This window comes from Lethenteron reissneri, chromosome 22 (genome assembly GCF_015708825.2).
Source record: "Lethenteron reissneri isolate LAM-NWPU_2019-01 chromosome 22, ASM1570882v1, whole genome shotgun sequence".
NCBI lineage: Eukaryota > Metazoa > Chordata > Hyperoartia > Petromyzontiformes > Petromyzontidae > Lethenteron > Lethenteron reissneri.
The window spans coordinates 5,707,253-5,724,184 of record NC_083800.1 but is presented as its reverse complement, the minus strand read 5'-3'; the positions used below and the strand labels follow the sequence as shown (position 1 = coordinate 5,724,184).

The following is a 16,932-nucleotide window of genomic DNA, read 5'->3' as shown; positions in this document are numbered from 1 at the left end:
CAGGATGGGGGGTGAGCTGTGAGCTCGGGGCAGGAGGAGAGGCATAGAGGGTGAGCGGTGGGGTGCGGAGGGCAGAAGGGGCAGTTGTATGTGGTGGGATCAATGTCTTGTAACCCACTTTTCTCAGTTTGTAAACCCCTACGCACGTCAAGTGTTATTGTCAAGGTTTGTTTAAAGAAGTGAGGGTGGGTGGGGGGGGGAACTGAAAATATATCAAGCGTACCGAAAACTCTCACATTTCCCCCCAGTAACAATTTTCCGGGGACGATAATCACGACGTGAATTATCTGTGAACATTGTCACGGGGGGTTAGTGTTCACCGTGGACACTCAACACATTCGCACATGTGTACGCGATGCTGTTAATTGATACGGGGTCATCGGTTTGTTCGAATGCCCGTGCGACTAGAGCAAGTACTAAACATTGGCTCTGCCGTCAGCCTTCACCGCAAAGCGATATGGACACCGATTGGACACTCTTAAACCACGTCGTAATTTACAGTGCATTTTGTTGATTGAATCTGTCAGGTACAAAGCTAATGCAATGCAGGCTGTACACAAGGCAGGCCTTTTGAAACACTGTGCGCGCACACGCATTCATGTAAATGATGGATGATTATTTTCGTTAAATGTGCATAGTATTTACTGAAGGCGCAAAAAAAATGTGCACACTTCCACCAATACAGTTATCTTTAAAACAACAACAACATAACTGCACAGTATTATCAGTACGCACATGTTATTTATTCAATTTTACATTTTTGATGTTTAAAATCTGCAAATATGACATTTCATTAGGCATTAAATGTATTTCGGTGCTAACATGGACGAACAATGATTTTAAAATGAATCACGCGAGATAGTTAAGTGTGTACGAGTAATGGATTCGATAGTGCGACATTACACTTATAAGCCTTAATGAAAGAAAAGTGAAAAAAAAATACTAGCCACTTCATGCAATTATTCCTTGGGATTTTTAAAAAAAATAGACATTGATTTACTAAACCTCCCGTGCGCTAATGCCGAGTATTAAAAAAAAAAAACCGAGAGATATAATCTTACAGGAAGGTGGTTGTAGAGATATTGCCAATGCCATCGAGAAGGCTTTTTTTTAAATATGCCGAAATGTTCAACTACCGCATGTGCAACGGTAGCAATGGCTTAATGTCATCCGGTGCACATGACCATGACTGCAACACTTCCAAGCCGCCAGGGGCAGCCCTGCATCAGAATTTCTCTATCAGTCAAGCAGTGAGTTGAGGGAAGGAGGGCGTGCGTGCTGGGCTGAGGGTAGAGAGGGAGAGAGGGAGATGGAGAGAAGGGAGGGAGAGGGGAGCGAGAGAGAGGCGCAGCTATTGAGCGCAGACCAAACAACCATTGGCGCCAGCACACTAGTGAGCAAGAGACATGCAATGGTTGTGGGGTTTTTTTTGGGTTCTGTACGTTGCAAGCAAAAGTGATAGATCATTTCCCACGCGATGCATACCTTTCAACTAATTGATCAAAAAAACCAGCATTGTTAATTAAACTAAGGGGACAAACAAAACGGGGCTGGTGGTGGGGGGGGTGCATGGGATTTATTTGTTGGGGTTGTTTTTTTGTTGCGTTCGCGCAGAGCCCACGAATTCTGAAGGAAAAGGAAAAACAGTGAAGCGTCAGAATCGGCGGCAGTCCACTGATCTAGGCTCAATTTTGAACGATGTAAAGAAGATGTTCTAATTGTTGGCTGGGCACAGCGACCAGATAAACGCCCGTTTCTCTCTCTCTGTGCGCGGATCGTATGGATTTCTGCAAGCGGAAACCAACTTCGAATTCTCGATGTGGAAGTCCGGCGCATGCTTTTGTGCAGTTATATTGAGTAAAAAGTGCCTTTAAGGGGGAGGAAATATAATAATCTTGTCAGTCATGCTGTTAGTCCATTAACGTATCGATGGTGGGTTTTAGACACAGCGTGCCACACATTTTGAAATCAAGTGCCAATTTAATGTGTTCAGCAATGGGTAAGTCTTTTTTTGCAAATTGCACTCCTTATTATGTACGAGACGAACAAATGCGGTCTTTAAAAGTTAAAAGATATAAACTATCAATAATGCTTCTATTGTATTCAACGTCTATATTTTTACATTTATAATTCTGGTACGAATAAACAATTGCACAGACACATCTAGTTTTGTTTTACGTATAGCAGAAAAGGCATAGGATTTACCATTGAGTTGTGAGTGTAACTTGTGAATGTATTTTTAAATAAACGCAAATCTTTAGCATATTGTTCATTACCTCCATCGCATTTTTCGTTTTTCAGGTTCAATTCTATTCAGGGTATTGAGTGGCCCAAGAACAAGACTGATGATTTTTACAGCAGCCTTCATGTTATCGTTCTCAACAGTCGAAGGAGCATGTTCCAAAAGCTGTAAGTGTGATGTGAAGATCGTATACTGCGAGTCTCTGGGTCTGAAAGGACTGCCACGGAATATCTCCGCAGGCACGCTCGGTTTGTCTCTGAGGTACAACAGCCTGCAAGAGTTGAACTACAATCAGTTTGCCAGCTTTAGGCAACTGACATGGCTATACCTTGACCACAATTACGTGCATACTGTAGATGCACATGCCTTTCAAGGGATACGCAGATTAAAAGAACTGATCCTTAGTTCCAATAGAATCTCAAATCTGGCCAATGGTACATTTCGGCCAATATCAAACCTTCGGAATTTGGACCTGTCGTACAACCAGTTGCAGATACTGGATCCGGATCTGTTCAGGGGCCTCCGCAAGTTGCAGAGCTTGCACCTGCGTTCCAACACCATCAAGACGATGCCAGTACGGATTTTTCAAGACTGCAGAAATCTCGAGTTTCTGGACCTTGGCTACAACCGGCTGAGGAGCCTGGCGCGAAATGCTTTTGCTGGCCTCACCAGGCTGACAGAGCTCCACATGGAGCACAATCAATTTTCCAAGGTCAACTTTGCTCACTTCCCGCGGCTCATGAGCCTGCGGCACCTCTACCTGCAGGGAAACAAGATCAGCGAGATGACGCAGGGCATGGTCTGGATCTGGAGCACCTTGCAGATTCTCGATCTCTCCGGCAACGAACTGCAGTCCTTGAGAGCGAACGCCTTCGAGTATGTGCCAAACCTACAGACGCTGCGCCTCGACTCCAACAAGTTCACCACGCTCACCCACGAGGTGCTCAGCTCGCTCAAGTCCCTCAGCCTCATCAGCCTCTCGGGAAACCTCTGGGAGTGCGACCGAAACCTGTGCGCACTGGGTAGCTGGCTCACCACCTTCGGCATCCGAAGAGAGAAGAACATGATCTGCGCCGGTCCCAAGCATCTGGAGGGCGAGAACGTGATGGAGGCCATCGACAATTACAACATTTGCGGCGAGAGGCCCCGGGTGACCGCCGAGCCCACGGCGCCAGCCCCGAAGCCGGGCAGCCAGCCCACTGGCTGGATCAAGCCCGTCGTCGAGTCGAGGATCGAGTGGGGGGAACCTATCGTGCTGCCCACAGACCCTGCGGCGGTCTTCCCCGTGCACCCTCCGCCACCGCCGCCGGACCCCGACCTGGAGGCCGTGTCACTGCACAAGGTGATCGCCGGCTGCGTGGCGCTCATCCTGTCCGTGCTCGTCATCCTGCTGGTCATCTACATCTCGTGGCGCCGGTACCCGGCGAGCATGCGCCAGCTGCAGCAGCAGGGTCCCCTGGCGCACCACCGGCGCCAGAAGAAGCGGCGAAGACGAGGGGCTAGCGACGAGCGGGCGGCGCAGCCCACGATCCCGCTCGAGTACTACGTGGATTACAAGACGAACAACTCGGAGGCCACCGAGGGGCTCGCCAACGGCACGACCACCCACTGCTCTGCCTTCATCGTGTCGGCCATGCAAGAGTGCGAGGTACGAGCGGCGGGTCGCCGCACGCCGTTCGCTGCGTTTGCGCGCGTGCACGTAATTTGCGCTAGCGCGCACTCAAGTCACGCATTTCTGCGCGGGTACGTATTTATGCGCGCAATAACCGAGGAGAGTATGCGGGACTAAACACGCGCTTTTTGATTTTACTTTAATGGAATTCGTCAGCATCATCGGCAGCCACAATCAATCAACTGCTGAATGGAAGCATCCTCAGTCTCACAGTCCGGTGATGTAACGATCCACCTACCACGTACGCATGAGCAGATTTCATCGCTCCATCTCCCTGCCGGGGTTTTCATTCGGATGCGTTCCATTTCATCCCTACATAATTGCGATACGTATTTTATGCTGTGTTTTTCTTCGTGAAATGCTCTCTCATTAACATACCAAAGAAGAAAACGCGTGCGGTATATTAGTACACATTATGCGTGCACACATGCACTCACACATACGACCGCACACACATGTGAAAACATGCAGTGATGTATACATTGTATAAATGCGTTTTTATCTTTTAGTTCTTCACATTCAAATTATATTAATGTATTATTCCTAATAAATGTCACAATTACCATTATATCATTATAAAATAACACCATTGCTTTGTTTACCAAGTAAATCACTTTTCTCCTCCGTGTAGTACAATGAGTCGAACTGTGTGCTTGTAAACACATTCAACCCAAGAAAATTAGTTAAGAGATCCCTTGTCAGGGGCCAATACCGTCTCTACATTCGAGTCTGCTGCCTCTAAGTCGACAGCCCCTCAGGGTGAACCATTCTTATGGGAACCATTCAATACAAATGACCCAACCAGCCAGTCACGATTTGCTAACCTGTGTTGAGGCTGAGGTCCGGTTCAATTTAGAACAGAATGATGGTTTCGTTAAAAAAAGATGCTTACTGCAGCTTTTGTTGTTGTATTATATGTTCTGAACAGAATATAAATCAGATTGGTTAATTATACAAAAAATATTATAGTTCGTAATATTCCGTTAACCTGTTTTCAGATTGCAAAATTATGGTTTGTAAAACAAAAACGTTGACCGAAGCGGTTATCTTTCTTTTATCAGTTTTTGATAGGAAATAAAAACAGATTGATTTGTTGAAAATGCGGGGGTTATTATAGTATCATTAAATGGCCTTCTATTGTTATTTTATGTCTTTGTAATTTGCATGGTAACACCTCTCAGAAAACAGGCGGGTCTATTAGTAAAATGGTTGCTAAAGCTTTAGAACAAAATTGCTTCACAAAGGAGTGAAAGTACCGAAATGGCTACAGAACATCGCTGCCAAGAAGCTATTTCATTAACTTTTGGTGCACGATGCTGACTCAGAGTAATCAGAACCCAATTAAATCAAGCCATCAGAGATGACACGTAACAGAAGTGGTTGCCATATGGGCAGTGGCTACTAAAAAATCCAATTTCATCCCATTAACATTAGGGCAGTCGTCAACCGTGCCACTCTGGCATATTTTAGATAATTTAAGCAACACCCGCAGGACTTCATACAGATGCAAATAGAATTCTGTGTTTACATGTCACCAAGAAAGCTTAACGCTTACGTGCCACGGCTATACAAATGCTGTCCCTGGCATCAAACGACTGCACACTCAAAGCCCACAACCCCTCTCTAATCCTCCACGCAGCACAGTGCCTTGTACTGAAAAAACGTACATCGCCGAGCGTTCATCAACTCGTGCATGAAACACCGAGCGACGCTGGTAAACTGTACGCGCAAGCGTCGCCTTAGACTAGAGGAACCTCGCGCGGGCGTGCAATGCTCGTCTGGAAGAGGCACAGTGGGCTCAAGATAACGCGTCCACTCGTACCTAAACCCAGCAATCAAGCTACGGAAGCGAAAATGAATAAGGAGAGGGTTAAATCTTCCAAGACTGACACTGTGCAGCAGGTAATGGAGCTCGGTGCACACAAGCTGCCGTCAATTCCCTGTCAGCCTTCAGACCTATTTCATTTTTATGCCCGTGGTCACCTTGACAGTGAGCTTAAAGTCACAATTTGCACAGACTTTAGAATTGTTGTATTCGTGTGGAACAATGCTAAATACAACTTTTCGAGCCAAACAAAGGGATATTGTTTCGTGTAAAATAAGTTGAGTTGCGTTATGCAATATTGCTCTCAAACAAAAAAATGTGTAATAATTGTATGCGTTGAACTTACAACATGTATTGCAAATTCCTCCCGCCCCGCGGCACTCGCCCCAAAAAAAAGCGTAGAATTTCTTTTTGGAATTGAGATAATTAGATCAACTGGCAATCTTCGTTTTCACGAAAGTCATTTGTACCGGTAAATTGAGGTTTTGAAAAGGAAATAATTTATTAAATGAAAAATGTGCTTTTTGCAACCAAAAAATTAATTCTCCTTGTCCTATTTTAATGTTCAATCTTATTACTTCATTAAAATGTGAAAATTGTATTGATTAGAAAATTGACAACCGTAAAATACAAGGATATCTTCAAGAGCAATGCAGTCCACCTATAGCCAACTAAATAATGGGGAATATGAATTACGAAGGACATCTATGGAAAGCTATTAACGTCTCAAGTTCACGAATAAACTATTGTGTTTTTCCAATTACCGTAGGCGATTTCTATAAGAATTTGTAAATGGCAGTCATTACAAAGCCTCTACTACTTCTTTAAAATTTGGCAATACAGATATGTAAAAAAGTATGCATGTTAACAATTAGCATTGGAAAATTGTTTTTTAATGCCTTTATTTAATTTCATTACACGATCTGCATGCATGTAATTTTTGGACAATTCAACTGTGACATTTTGACCTCTAAATCATTCTTGTTTGTGACTGGAAAACAGTTGGCAATCTCTGCTCCTCAATGGATGTAACAAACTTGGCCTAACATATCTGAAAATATAGTTACGTACATTAATACATTCCAATTACAGAATTATTTTTAATTAAACTCGAAGCCACATGTCACCGTGTTCCAGCTAAAGTGATGTGATAAAAAGTTGTCGTTTTTATAGCCACATAATAATGAAAAATAAATAAAACATGTTAGACATAATTTTTAAAAGCTACAATTCGTTAGGAATGGATCTCAAATGAATAGTTTACAAGTAAGACACAACGGCAGATTGGAAACAAGATTCTCGGAGCAGCAAGTCTTCACTATTACCCCAAGGACTGGGACAGACAGACTTGTTGAAAAGTGTTTATTTGCAAATTGCATCAGGTCCAGCAGCGTCCACACTCCGATACTTTATCTCTCTGCTCTTTTGTAATTCCCCACACATTTTGCGAGCAGATTTCAGACACAAGCTGCAAAATGCGATTTCAATCAACGCCACCTGGGCACAAAATGTGTTGTGTTTGCAGCTCATTTTCTTGCTGAGCGGTTTCTCAGGCAACCTTTGCCACCCAAGTATTCTTCCTTAAGAAATTGGCAAATGTGTTGCACTCCATTCTGTGGGGGGGGGTGAGGAGTGCCCTGGCCTGTTTGCCTTAAGTTGTGTAAGTGTAGAGTATTTGTTTTCAAATTCGCCTGGGGGGGAGTGTCTAACGTGGTACAAATGCGGTTTCTTTGTGCAATTTGAACCAAAATATTTGTGCGCCTGGCACTTCACAAAACCAATAGACAGAAAATTGAACAAGGGCATGCACCGCCGCTAACTGAATACAGATACAAAACTCAAAGAGACGCAGACAGCTCAGGGTCCCAGCACACGGGGCTTAGAGGTGCTGCTCTCATCTGAATCCAAGATTCACTTGATTTGAGACGCAATCCGCAGCAGCTGCAGCAGCATGGGAACCAATGAATCAGAAATCGTGCCATCATTCAAAGATGTTAAGGCCGTGCCCGCGCACGTTAACATCTCACGGAACTATCTGCAAGAGTAGGCCGCTATGCACTCGTAGTTACGCTGAAATTTACAACCAGAACCACGTCACATTTCCATATTTCCTATATGCCTTAAAAAAAAAGTGTATCTCACTATTGCATTAATCCTTGAATGGAATATATCTTTTATAAATCAATCAATCACTCGGCTAACGAAAGGAAGTGCAATGCGGCAACATGCCACTTTAATCTATTGATTTTCGGCGTCTGCAACACAGGCATTAATTAAATGTGAAGGTTTAGTTTTAATTTTAATTCCTAAACATTTCTCTACCCCCTGCAGTTACATACGTTCAACTTTCCACCCTATAGACCTTGACGTAAATTATCATGCAAAGCATAATAACTTTAGCAAATTACCTAGAAGCATACATGAAGCCACATATAATTTAGGTGACAAAAGTGGGCCATGCTGACATAAATTTGGCTTTTTCTGCCGAGTCTACATTTCACACTAAATATATGTATTAGCCATGCACACATTGCACAACAATTTATGACCACTTTATCTTCACGTGCTTTAATAACCTGCAATGACCAACGTAGTGAAGTATGGTCAAACAACCCTCATGATCGATATTGGGATGTGAAGGCTTTCATCCAGTAGTGGATTGAACCCAAAATTGCCTGGACCTCATTATTTTATCACAAATCGGACTTCAGAGTAGATTCGTCAACAACACATATAACCAGATAAAGTTTACTTACTACGTATAGTTGATCCATTTTGCCAAAGCATTATACCCCCGCAAATAGCATTCACAACACATTCCATAACTTATTTTTAGTATTTAGCTGAATATGTAAATGTGCAGCCAGGAAATTGCTTAACTCACACCGCTGCTGGTCGAAGGGCCTCCAATAGATGAAATATGGAGAGAGCCCCTCCATATACTATTTGGCCTACTCTGCCACGCTGGCAATACGTCTTGGACGATGTGGTAAGGACCCACAATTTACCCCCACCGCAAGCGATCCGTTGGGTGGACCGAGGCGCTGGGGGGTGGGGGATTTGAGAAACTCACAGTATTTTCAACTGCAGTGCCGAAAACCTCCGTTTAGCATTTCCAGCGAGCCGACCACTACACAATGGACAGGATCCCCATTCGGTTCAACACTTGTGTTTTCACGGTGAACATTGGGATTAAAGGCGACGTACATTTTTTTTGGCATTGGCATACTCTGCTTGTTAATCGCATCCTGAAATCTCAATGTAAAATATTCTGTCATTAAAGATGCAAGGACAGATTTGCATTTTGCAGCCATGCATTTTCTATTAGCAACTACAACGTGCACACTGCAATATATAATTTAATACTCTGCACATGTAACATGCCTTTATCCTTAAACATGGTCCATACTACTTTGTGCTATCCAACCCTGAAAAGTAAAACCTTGAATAAAAAGCATTGTGCACTTATATATATAAATAAATCAAGATCGTTAATAGCTCTTAAAAGCTTTAACCAAGATTGCGTGCAATGCGTGCCAACATTTTACAATAATCATACATGTTAATAGGTTTTAAATGTTAAATAATGACTTAAACATTAATAAAGCAGGGAGTACAACAACAACATCACGTTAAAAGGCCATTGCAGTGAGCATGCATGCAACATCTTTGTGACATACGGTGGCACTTCGAGTTGGTCATTAGTCAACAGTCGTTGATTCCTTTTCAGGCATTGCCACGAATCCGTAGGCCGTGGCGTCTATTGTAAAACAAGCTTCGAGGCATCCCTGCAGACATTGACATTGGCTTCCAAAGCTGTGCTTACTGTAAGAGGTCTAATTCTCAACGGGGGCAAGGCTGCCTTCAGGCAGACAGAAGTTGCATTTGTTAAAGGCTCTCATGTACAATTGTAAACAGTGCATTTAATCATTCCCTAAACATCCGGGGTATTTGATTTATGAAGCCGTCTCTTCGTAAGATTGCCCGTGGGATGCTTGGGGGCCCACTGCTTTTCCTCCCTTTATACCCTTCTCCATTAATCCCAGATCTCCATTCAGGCCTGTCGCCACCCCCACCGCAAGCGCTGTCCTCCCCCATTGATTTTGTTCCCCGAGCCCACGTGTGTCAATCATCCCGCGTAGCTTGGACCGCTGCCATAATCTCTCAAAGCCAAGAGCCAGCAGGAATCGCAGCGGCTCCACCGTTCCTTCGGCAACAGCCAAGGGTCCTTTGTTACATCGCCACCGTATCTCACATTCTGTGTGTGTGTAGTGGAAAGAAAAACACAAGCATTTCCGAAGCCCCTTGGGTTAAATTAATTGTAAAATACAGTTTTTACCCGAGTTAAAGGATGCTCACTTTTCTATCTGGAAGCTAGTGCCTCTTGTTAAGCACCTCACAAGATATCGCCGATGAAAGGGGACATTAAAGCAACTTAGTTTTTTTTAGGTGAGATTTTTTTACTTTTAAAAAAGTTTCCCAACCGTGCAATCTCGGACCAAAATGTTTACAAGACTAACAATGCAACCGTTTTCCACATATAATGACAACGAAATTCAAGCTTCAAAAAATATACCATGCAGATCTTATACTAAATAAATCAGCATTATTAACACAATCTTGACAAGTTTCTATAAATGAAGCCACGTATTTCGAGTGAAAATCTTAGGGTTGTGCCCGAGTGCCAAATACATTTGATTTCATTCACCTCAAATTACTTCGACAATGATGTTAATATAATTGCCACGAAACATTTTCTTCAGACAATGTCTCATCCTGCACCATTATATTTGGCAGTTTGATGTACGTGTACCCTGGAAATACAAACACCCCAATCAACAAGCTTTCAACCACAGGCTGTCGACACTGACGAACGTGTTTGAAAAATGTTTTGTTTCTAGCCGTCAAATTATGATCAGCAATGATGTTTCTATTTAGAACACACACACAGGCTGCCTACAAGTCAACAGAATGTTCACAACATGCTTTACATCCAATTAGCAACATAACACTTTTGCAATTCTACTTGTGAGCGAGAAATTCAATAAAGATGTGCACTCAGTGGTAGAGCTCGTAGATTGCTGCTGGGAGGTTGCGAGCTCAAATCCTGGTTGGCGATGAACTCACCCCATCATCCCCGTGGAGTTCATGAGATGAGTAATCACTTTTGTAGGGAGGTCAACAATAGTTGGATCGACTCGCCCCTTCCAAAGGAATGTGGAATTTTCCCACTTCTAGCTCAGAGCCATAGGTAGGGGATGAGCACAGCTTCGTTGCTCATTTCAGCAATAAATCACTTTGTCCTGCAAGATAAGTGCGTATTTAGATATCTCTCACATAGCTGCACACACTATCCACCAAATGGAACACTAAGTACACGAACAAAAGTGAGCGTTTAAGTTCAACATCGAATGATTTATTTTGTATCCGCATCGAAAACCGCACGGAACACCGCAAAACTGGTCATTGCAGGTGGATCCATGGACTTAATAAGAATGAAAAGTAATGTTCCAGTAATTACGGTCACGCAGAACAATACCACGGGTGGACGTTTCATCGTAGAATTAACGGCCAAGTATGACATTAATAAATCCCGGTTTCATTTAAACAGCCGCCGAAGTAGTGTACATTTGTTTTACTTCTCAAGAGACCACATGATGTATTATGCACTCAAAAATAGTGCACACATTGAAACATCATAGAAAGTGGAGCTGCATTCGCTAATGAGAACACACACATGTAAACAATGCCGTGACCTTGACTATTGACCTTTAGTTACCAACTAAAGGTGGCTATAGGGGCAAGGATCTATGCAGTCCATGAATTATCTCAAAACACGTTTTTCAGGCCATGGGTTCAGATAAATGTCTGACACATTGCACGTCCTGAACACGTAAAGAAGTGTCCAATGCACCACTGCCCACTACACTATACTGCATGCATTCACCTGCAATGTAATAATCCACCTAGCACATGCCCGAAATCTTATTTCATCGCTCCATCTCCTTGGTGGACGTCCTCTAGGACGTTGTTTAATTTCTTGGTTGCCACTCGCTTAGTATTCGTAACCATCGGCCGTCATCCCGTTCTCGCGTCGTGTCTTGCCCAAGTCCACTAATTTTCTTAACAGTTTGAACTACGTCTTTTATCTGCAGATGTTCAGAATCAGAAAATGTATTTATACTGGAGGAATCCGACGAGCTATGAAGCTCTTTTTGACAGACGTCCATTAGAAGTTTTTGAAATGCACGCTCCTCTTTGCGTTTCCAAATATTATTCGAAGCGTGCATCTCTCCTCACTTCTTTTTGCCACATTTCAGTTTTTTATTGTTTCATAAATGATCGTGCTTCTGAACCATATATCATAAGAAGTGCACACTGCTTACAAACGCTCTTCTCTAAGGCACTTCGCGATGTTACTTGCCCTTATCAAGTTCAGCTTCACAAATACACTCCAATCTGCTCTTGTCCGCCTATTTATTTTATCTAAAATGATATTTTGGTCTGCCTCTATAACAGCTGCACTAGGATACTCTACACATACTCTGCTGTATTTTTCAGTTGTGTCGCCACTGACAGATGTCTCCAATGGTTTGAAATAATATTGGACATGACAATTGCTTTTCTCATTTTTATCCCGAGCCAAACCTTGCAGGCTTTATTATTTGTTTCAATATTAACTTGCAGTTCATCCCCAATGGACTTTATAATTACTATGTCGTCGTGTTTGGTTGCTGTATTTTGGTTCAGTGCTGTAAATATGCCCCAAGCACAAATGTCCTGTTGCTCCTGGGCCAAGATTAGTATTTTACACCCTGAACGATATGTTTTAAAGTTAAAATATTGAAATCATTTCGCTTTAACTATGGCAAAATAAATGGCTTATATGGTTTTATAAAGTAGTGGAAAATTACAAAGTGTGTAATTCGCTCTTAATTTTTCTTTCATAAAAAAGATAAAGGTACAGCCCTGCAATTTCCTGCTCATGACATTGCTGGCACATGGGCCATGCATTCGACGAGTGATTCTTAACCTGGGGTGCACGCACCCCCTGGGGGTGCAAGATGCCCTTTCTGGGGGTGAGAGACATGCCAGATTTTTTTATAAGGCAAATCATCAAAACACAAATTAAGCACGAGGCACGTAAGTACGACTACTTTGTTTCACCAAACCTATAGATTTATGTATTAACATTATAAATATTTTCACGATTGAGAACCAAAGGGGTGCAAGGCTGCAGTAAAGGTTAAGAACCACTGCAATTAGAGGGAGCTCTAGAGGCTCTCCACTGGGTATTTGGCCTACTCTTCCACACGGACCAGAAGACTTGACAGAGGTGGGAGTACCTACAACTCCCTCCCCCACTCCCCCCCCCACCTTACACGTGATCTATCGGTCGACTAACTCTGACATACCAATTTACACTGCTGGGTGGACAAAGGCAGGCGATAAAAAAAAATTCCATCAACTGCCACGCAGAGCGATTGAATCACAACCTCTGGTTTGCGAGTGTGCTTACCATTGCATTGCTGGAAGCATCCCTACATGCCTTTTATACATAGTATTTCAGGACCTCAGAATGTTAATAAGAACGTGCCAATACCATTTGTATGTTTGTTGGCATTCCTTCATAACTTGCCTTTTCAGTCAGTGGATCCTGACTTTCCAAGCCCTGAAGACACAACCTAGCCAAATGGTGTAGTCATCACACGGTTTGAATCAATTGGACATGGCGAACTCCACTTCTCCACAACCCAGCTCTTCAGCATAAATAATCCCGTTGGGATGGTGGTTTAAAATAACAAAAAAACTGTCCTATTTAAAATGACGCAACACCACTTAAACATGTAATTTAAGACTTAAACGTGATTGAATTCTTGGGGGAAAAGAAAATTGGAGATAATGTACTTAAAATGTCGAGCCATTAACGTTGTTTTTATAATTGCAGTTGATTTTTATGTTATATTACTCATGGAAACTTCCACTGCAGTACCTGCACGTTCACTACCATTAACATTAAGTTAATCAATTTAAAATATTTACAACACAGAAGCTCTGCCTATGTCATTTTGGCTAATATATATTTTTAAACAAACCCACGAATGTAAAAGTTAAATGTTTATGCTCAATTAGAGGTTTATATGTGTGTAATGTTGACCTTCTTTTGCACCTATTCTTTTGGGTCTTTTGCTAAAGTCACGTAGATAGGTTCAAAGAAAATAACAAAAAACTGCGACGTTTCGATCACAACACAAGCGGTAGTCATCAGGAAAAGGGGGTTGGCTTCTAAAGGCAAACTGTTTATAAAGGTTTAAAAATTTAACCCGTAAAAACAAAGTGTTTCACTATAAATCCTTTATATGCGTGGCGGCTAGAGTCCTCTGGCTTCAGATGGCTGCCACCTATGGGTCAGATGATTGTCTGCCAACATTAAGCAATTGGTAATTAAATATTTATTTTTCCCTAAACTGTTTTAAATTTTGGAGAAAAAAATTCACGAAAATTAATTGTCACGCACAACGAGTCTGTGTGCAAAATGTCAGCTCGATTGGATCACGGGAAGTGGGTTAAAAAACGACCGAAAGATTTGCACGGTCGTAAGCAAGCAAGCAAGCACGCGAGCAAGCAAGCTAACTTAATATAAAGGATTTAAAAATGGGCATAGCCCAAGTGTCAGCAGCATGGGCGGGGCAGCTAATGTTTATGTAAGGGATTAAAAACGGCGCGCCCCTAGCATGTAGGGGGGGTGCTAGAAGGTGATGTAGGGCGGTGTAAGAGGTGATGGTAGTAGTGGGCAATGACGGCGCTGGTGGTGGGTTTCCACCAATTAAAAGAGCTGCCAGGTAATCATAGCACCTCGCTTTACACACTCACACTGGTGACGGTGGAGGTTGCTGCTAGAGGTGATGGTAGTCGTGGGAAGTGATGGTGCTGGTGGTGGGCTTTTACCATTAAAGGGCTACTGCTAGTGGTGATGGTGATCGTGGGTAGTGATGGTCCTGGTGGTGGGCTTCCATCAATTAAAGGGCTGCCAGGTCTAAAATGGAAACATTACAGCCAGTTATGACTTAAACTGGTTGATAACGTCCTTCCAGTGATTGCTGAGTTTGTACCCGTTTTCTCAGTGGAAATTGTGTCTATGTCTGTATATATGGATGGCTTCATGAACGAATCTTTGTTGATAGCCAGTGGGTTTGCAAAGTACCTTCGTGTTAGAGAAATCAATTTCGTGTGAGCCCACCGCATTAAAACAATGATCAGCCACGGCCGAGGTATTGGTCTTACTGTGTTTCAGATCTGCCTTATGTTCACGAACACGGTCCGAGACATGTCGCTTAGTTTCCCCAATTTAACTACTGCCGCAGACACAGCTTAGTTTGTAGACGCCGGGGATCACATCATTTAAAAAGATGGGATCAGATCACGAATTTTACGTACCGTGTTAAATCGAACCTGGATCTTGCATCGTACGTGGCCAGCCATCCAAATTGGAGGTGCGGGTTGAAGGACGGCAGACTAACCACAACAAACAGTTCTAAATAAATGAGTTTTCAATCGAGATTTAAAAGTGCATAGCTCCAGTGGCTTCCTATCGGAAGGAACAGCGTTCCAGACGGCCAATATGGTGATTTGTTGCAATGGTCAGCACAGTGAGCTTGCAATGTGGAGATTAGCGGTTCAATGCCCTTGTGTGGCCATTAAAACGATGTTGCAAGTTTCTTAAATCTCCACCGCCTCTGTACACACAGTAGCATATATGGGTACACAACAGTTAGTCAGTTTAACACATATGCTTTCGCGACCAATATTATCCATGATAAATGTATTTTTGGGTTAGATCGCGTAAATATAAATGCGTCGTGAAGCCTACCACCACCCGACACAACCAATTAGTAAGGTTTGTAATGTAATCATCGGCGTGACGTCGTACTCAAATTTTAAATGTTGCGAGTTTACTCTACAATACACCGGTGTGTTGAATTAGTATCTAATCAGCAGGACACGTCTGGTGCGGTGAAGTGAACTTTTTCCAAGACGTCTAGTGAAGACATAGACCTCTAGAGGAGCCTCTTTCTCCATGTGTGGTGTGAGCAAGCATTGGTAGGGCTGCACATTTACATTGTATTTACGTTTTGGAAAATCATTAATCCCACTGCGAGGATACACTCTTAGAAATAATGTCTTGCAGAGAGCGCCAGGATTTTTCTATAAATATCTTTAAAATATTTCAAATTGATGCAGCTTTGTTGCACATCAAACCAGATTGTCCATTTCATTCTTGACAAAAGCAGGTGACAGAAAAAGAAATAACTCAAATAACATGCTCGTAAATAACGGGCTTATAAATAAGCCGTCTATGCATGAAAAGCAACCCAAAATGCATTTGCATTTAGGCAATCAGCAAGCACAGTTCCAAGCTTGTTTTTAAAATGACACCATCACTGATTGCATTAACCTTTCCATGGTCAGATAGAATTTTGGAAATGAAATAAATCAACAAATTCAAATCTGTCATTCCGTGAAGGGAAAAATACAATCACAAGATAGAATTTCTACAGCTAAATTACAGGGCTTGGTAAAATAATTTGAGCCCCCTCCCCCCCCCAAAAAAGGCATCCTACCATTCCATTTACAACTTTTACCTAGCTCGCAATTCCAAGTAATTTGACCCAATGTGCAAAGCACAAAATGTTACATCGACATTTCTGGCTCATGTGGACTTTTCGCTTTAAAATGGTGGCTAGTGGGCCAGGCTCGAGAGAGGAGAATTTGAAACGATGCATTCAGAATGCCCGTCAGGAAAATGAATTCTTCGCGATCGAGCCGACTCACTAATAAAACGATTGCACGGCATTGCCGTTACCCTGAAATTTCCCCCAAATTGATTTTCTTCAGTGTTTTTTTTAGTTTTTTGCTAAAATCCACATCTCACTCCCCTGCTCTTAAGAATAGCATCCTCCAATTTATTTTATGTAATTCCTTCGCAAATGTGCAGTTTGGTACAACAACGTCGCATATCCGACCGATATATCCACAATGAACAATTAACAGCCCACACCCATCACAGTATTGTAACTGCCATTTTATATGGATGTTCCCAAATCTGATCTTTTCAGATATCTTATCATAAAAGCCGTGTGTCCGTCAACTAAATTATTAGAGCCTTTCAGAAGGCCTGACTCAAAAGTCATA

General features: G+C 42.6%; 1 protein-coding gene across 2 annotated transcripts in view; it reads left to right on the top strand.

Moving 5' to 3' along the window:
* Positions 1 to 1,350: 1,350 nt before the first annotated feature.
* LOC133345560 (leucine-rich repeat transmembrane neuronal protein 3-like) overlaps positions 1,351 to 16,932 on the top strand; it is a 38,868-nt gene continuing 23,286 nt past the window's right edge. For both annotated transcript variants that reach the window (XM_061556451.1, XM_061556450.1), the window contains exons 1-2: positions 1,351 to 1,999; positions 2,302 to 3,890. In XM_061556451.1, the coding sequence (XP_061412435.1) occupies positions 1,930 to 1,999; positions 2,302 to 3,890 (1,659 nt within the window). In that variant the 5' untranslated portion in view covers positions 1,351 to 1,929. The remainder of the gene's footprint in view (positions 2,000 to 2,301; positions 3,891 to 16,932) is intronic.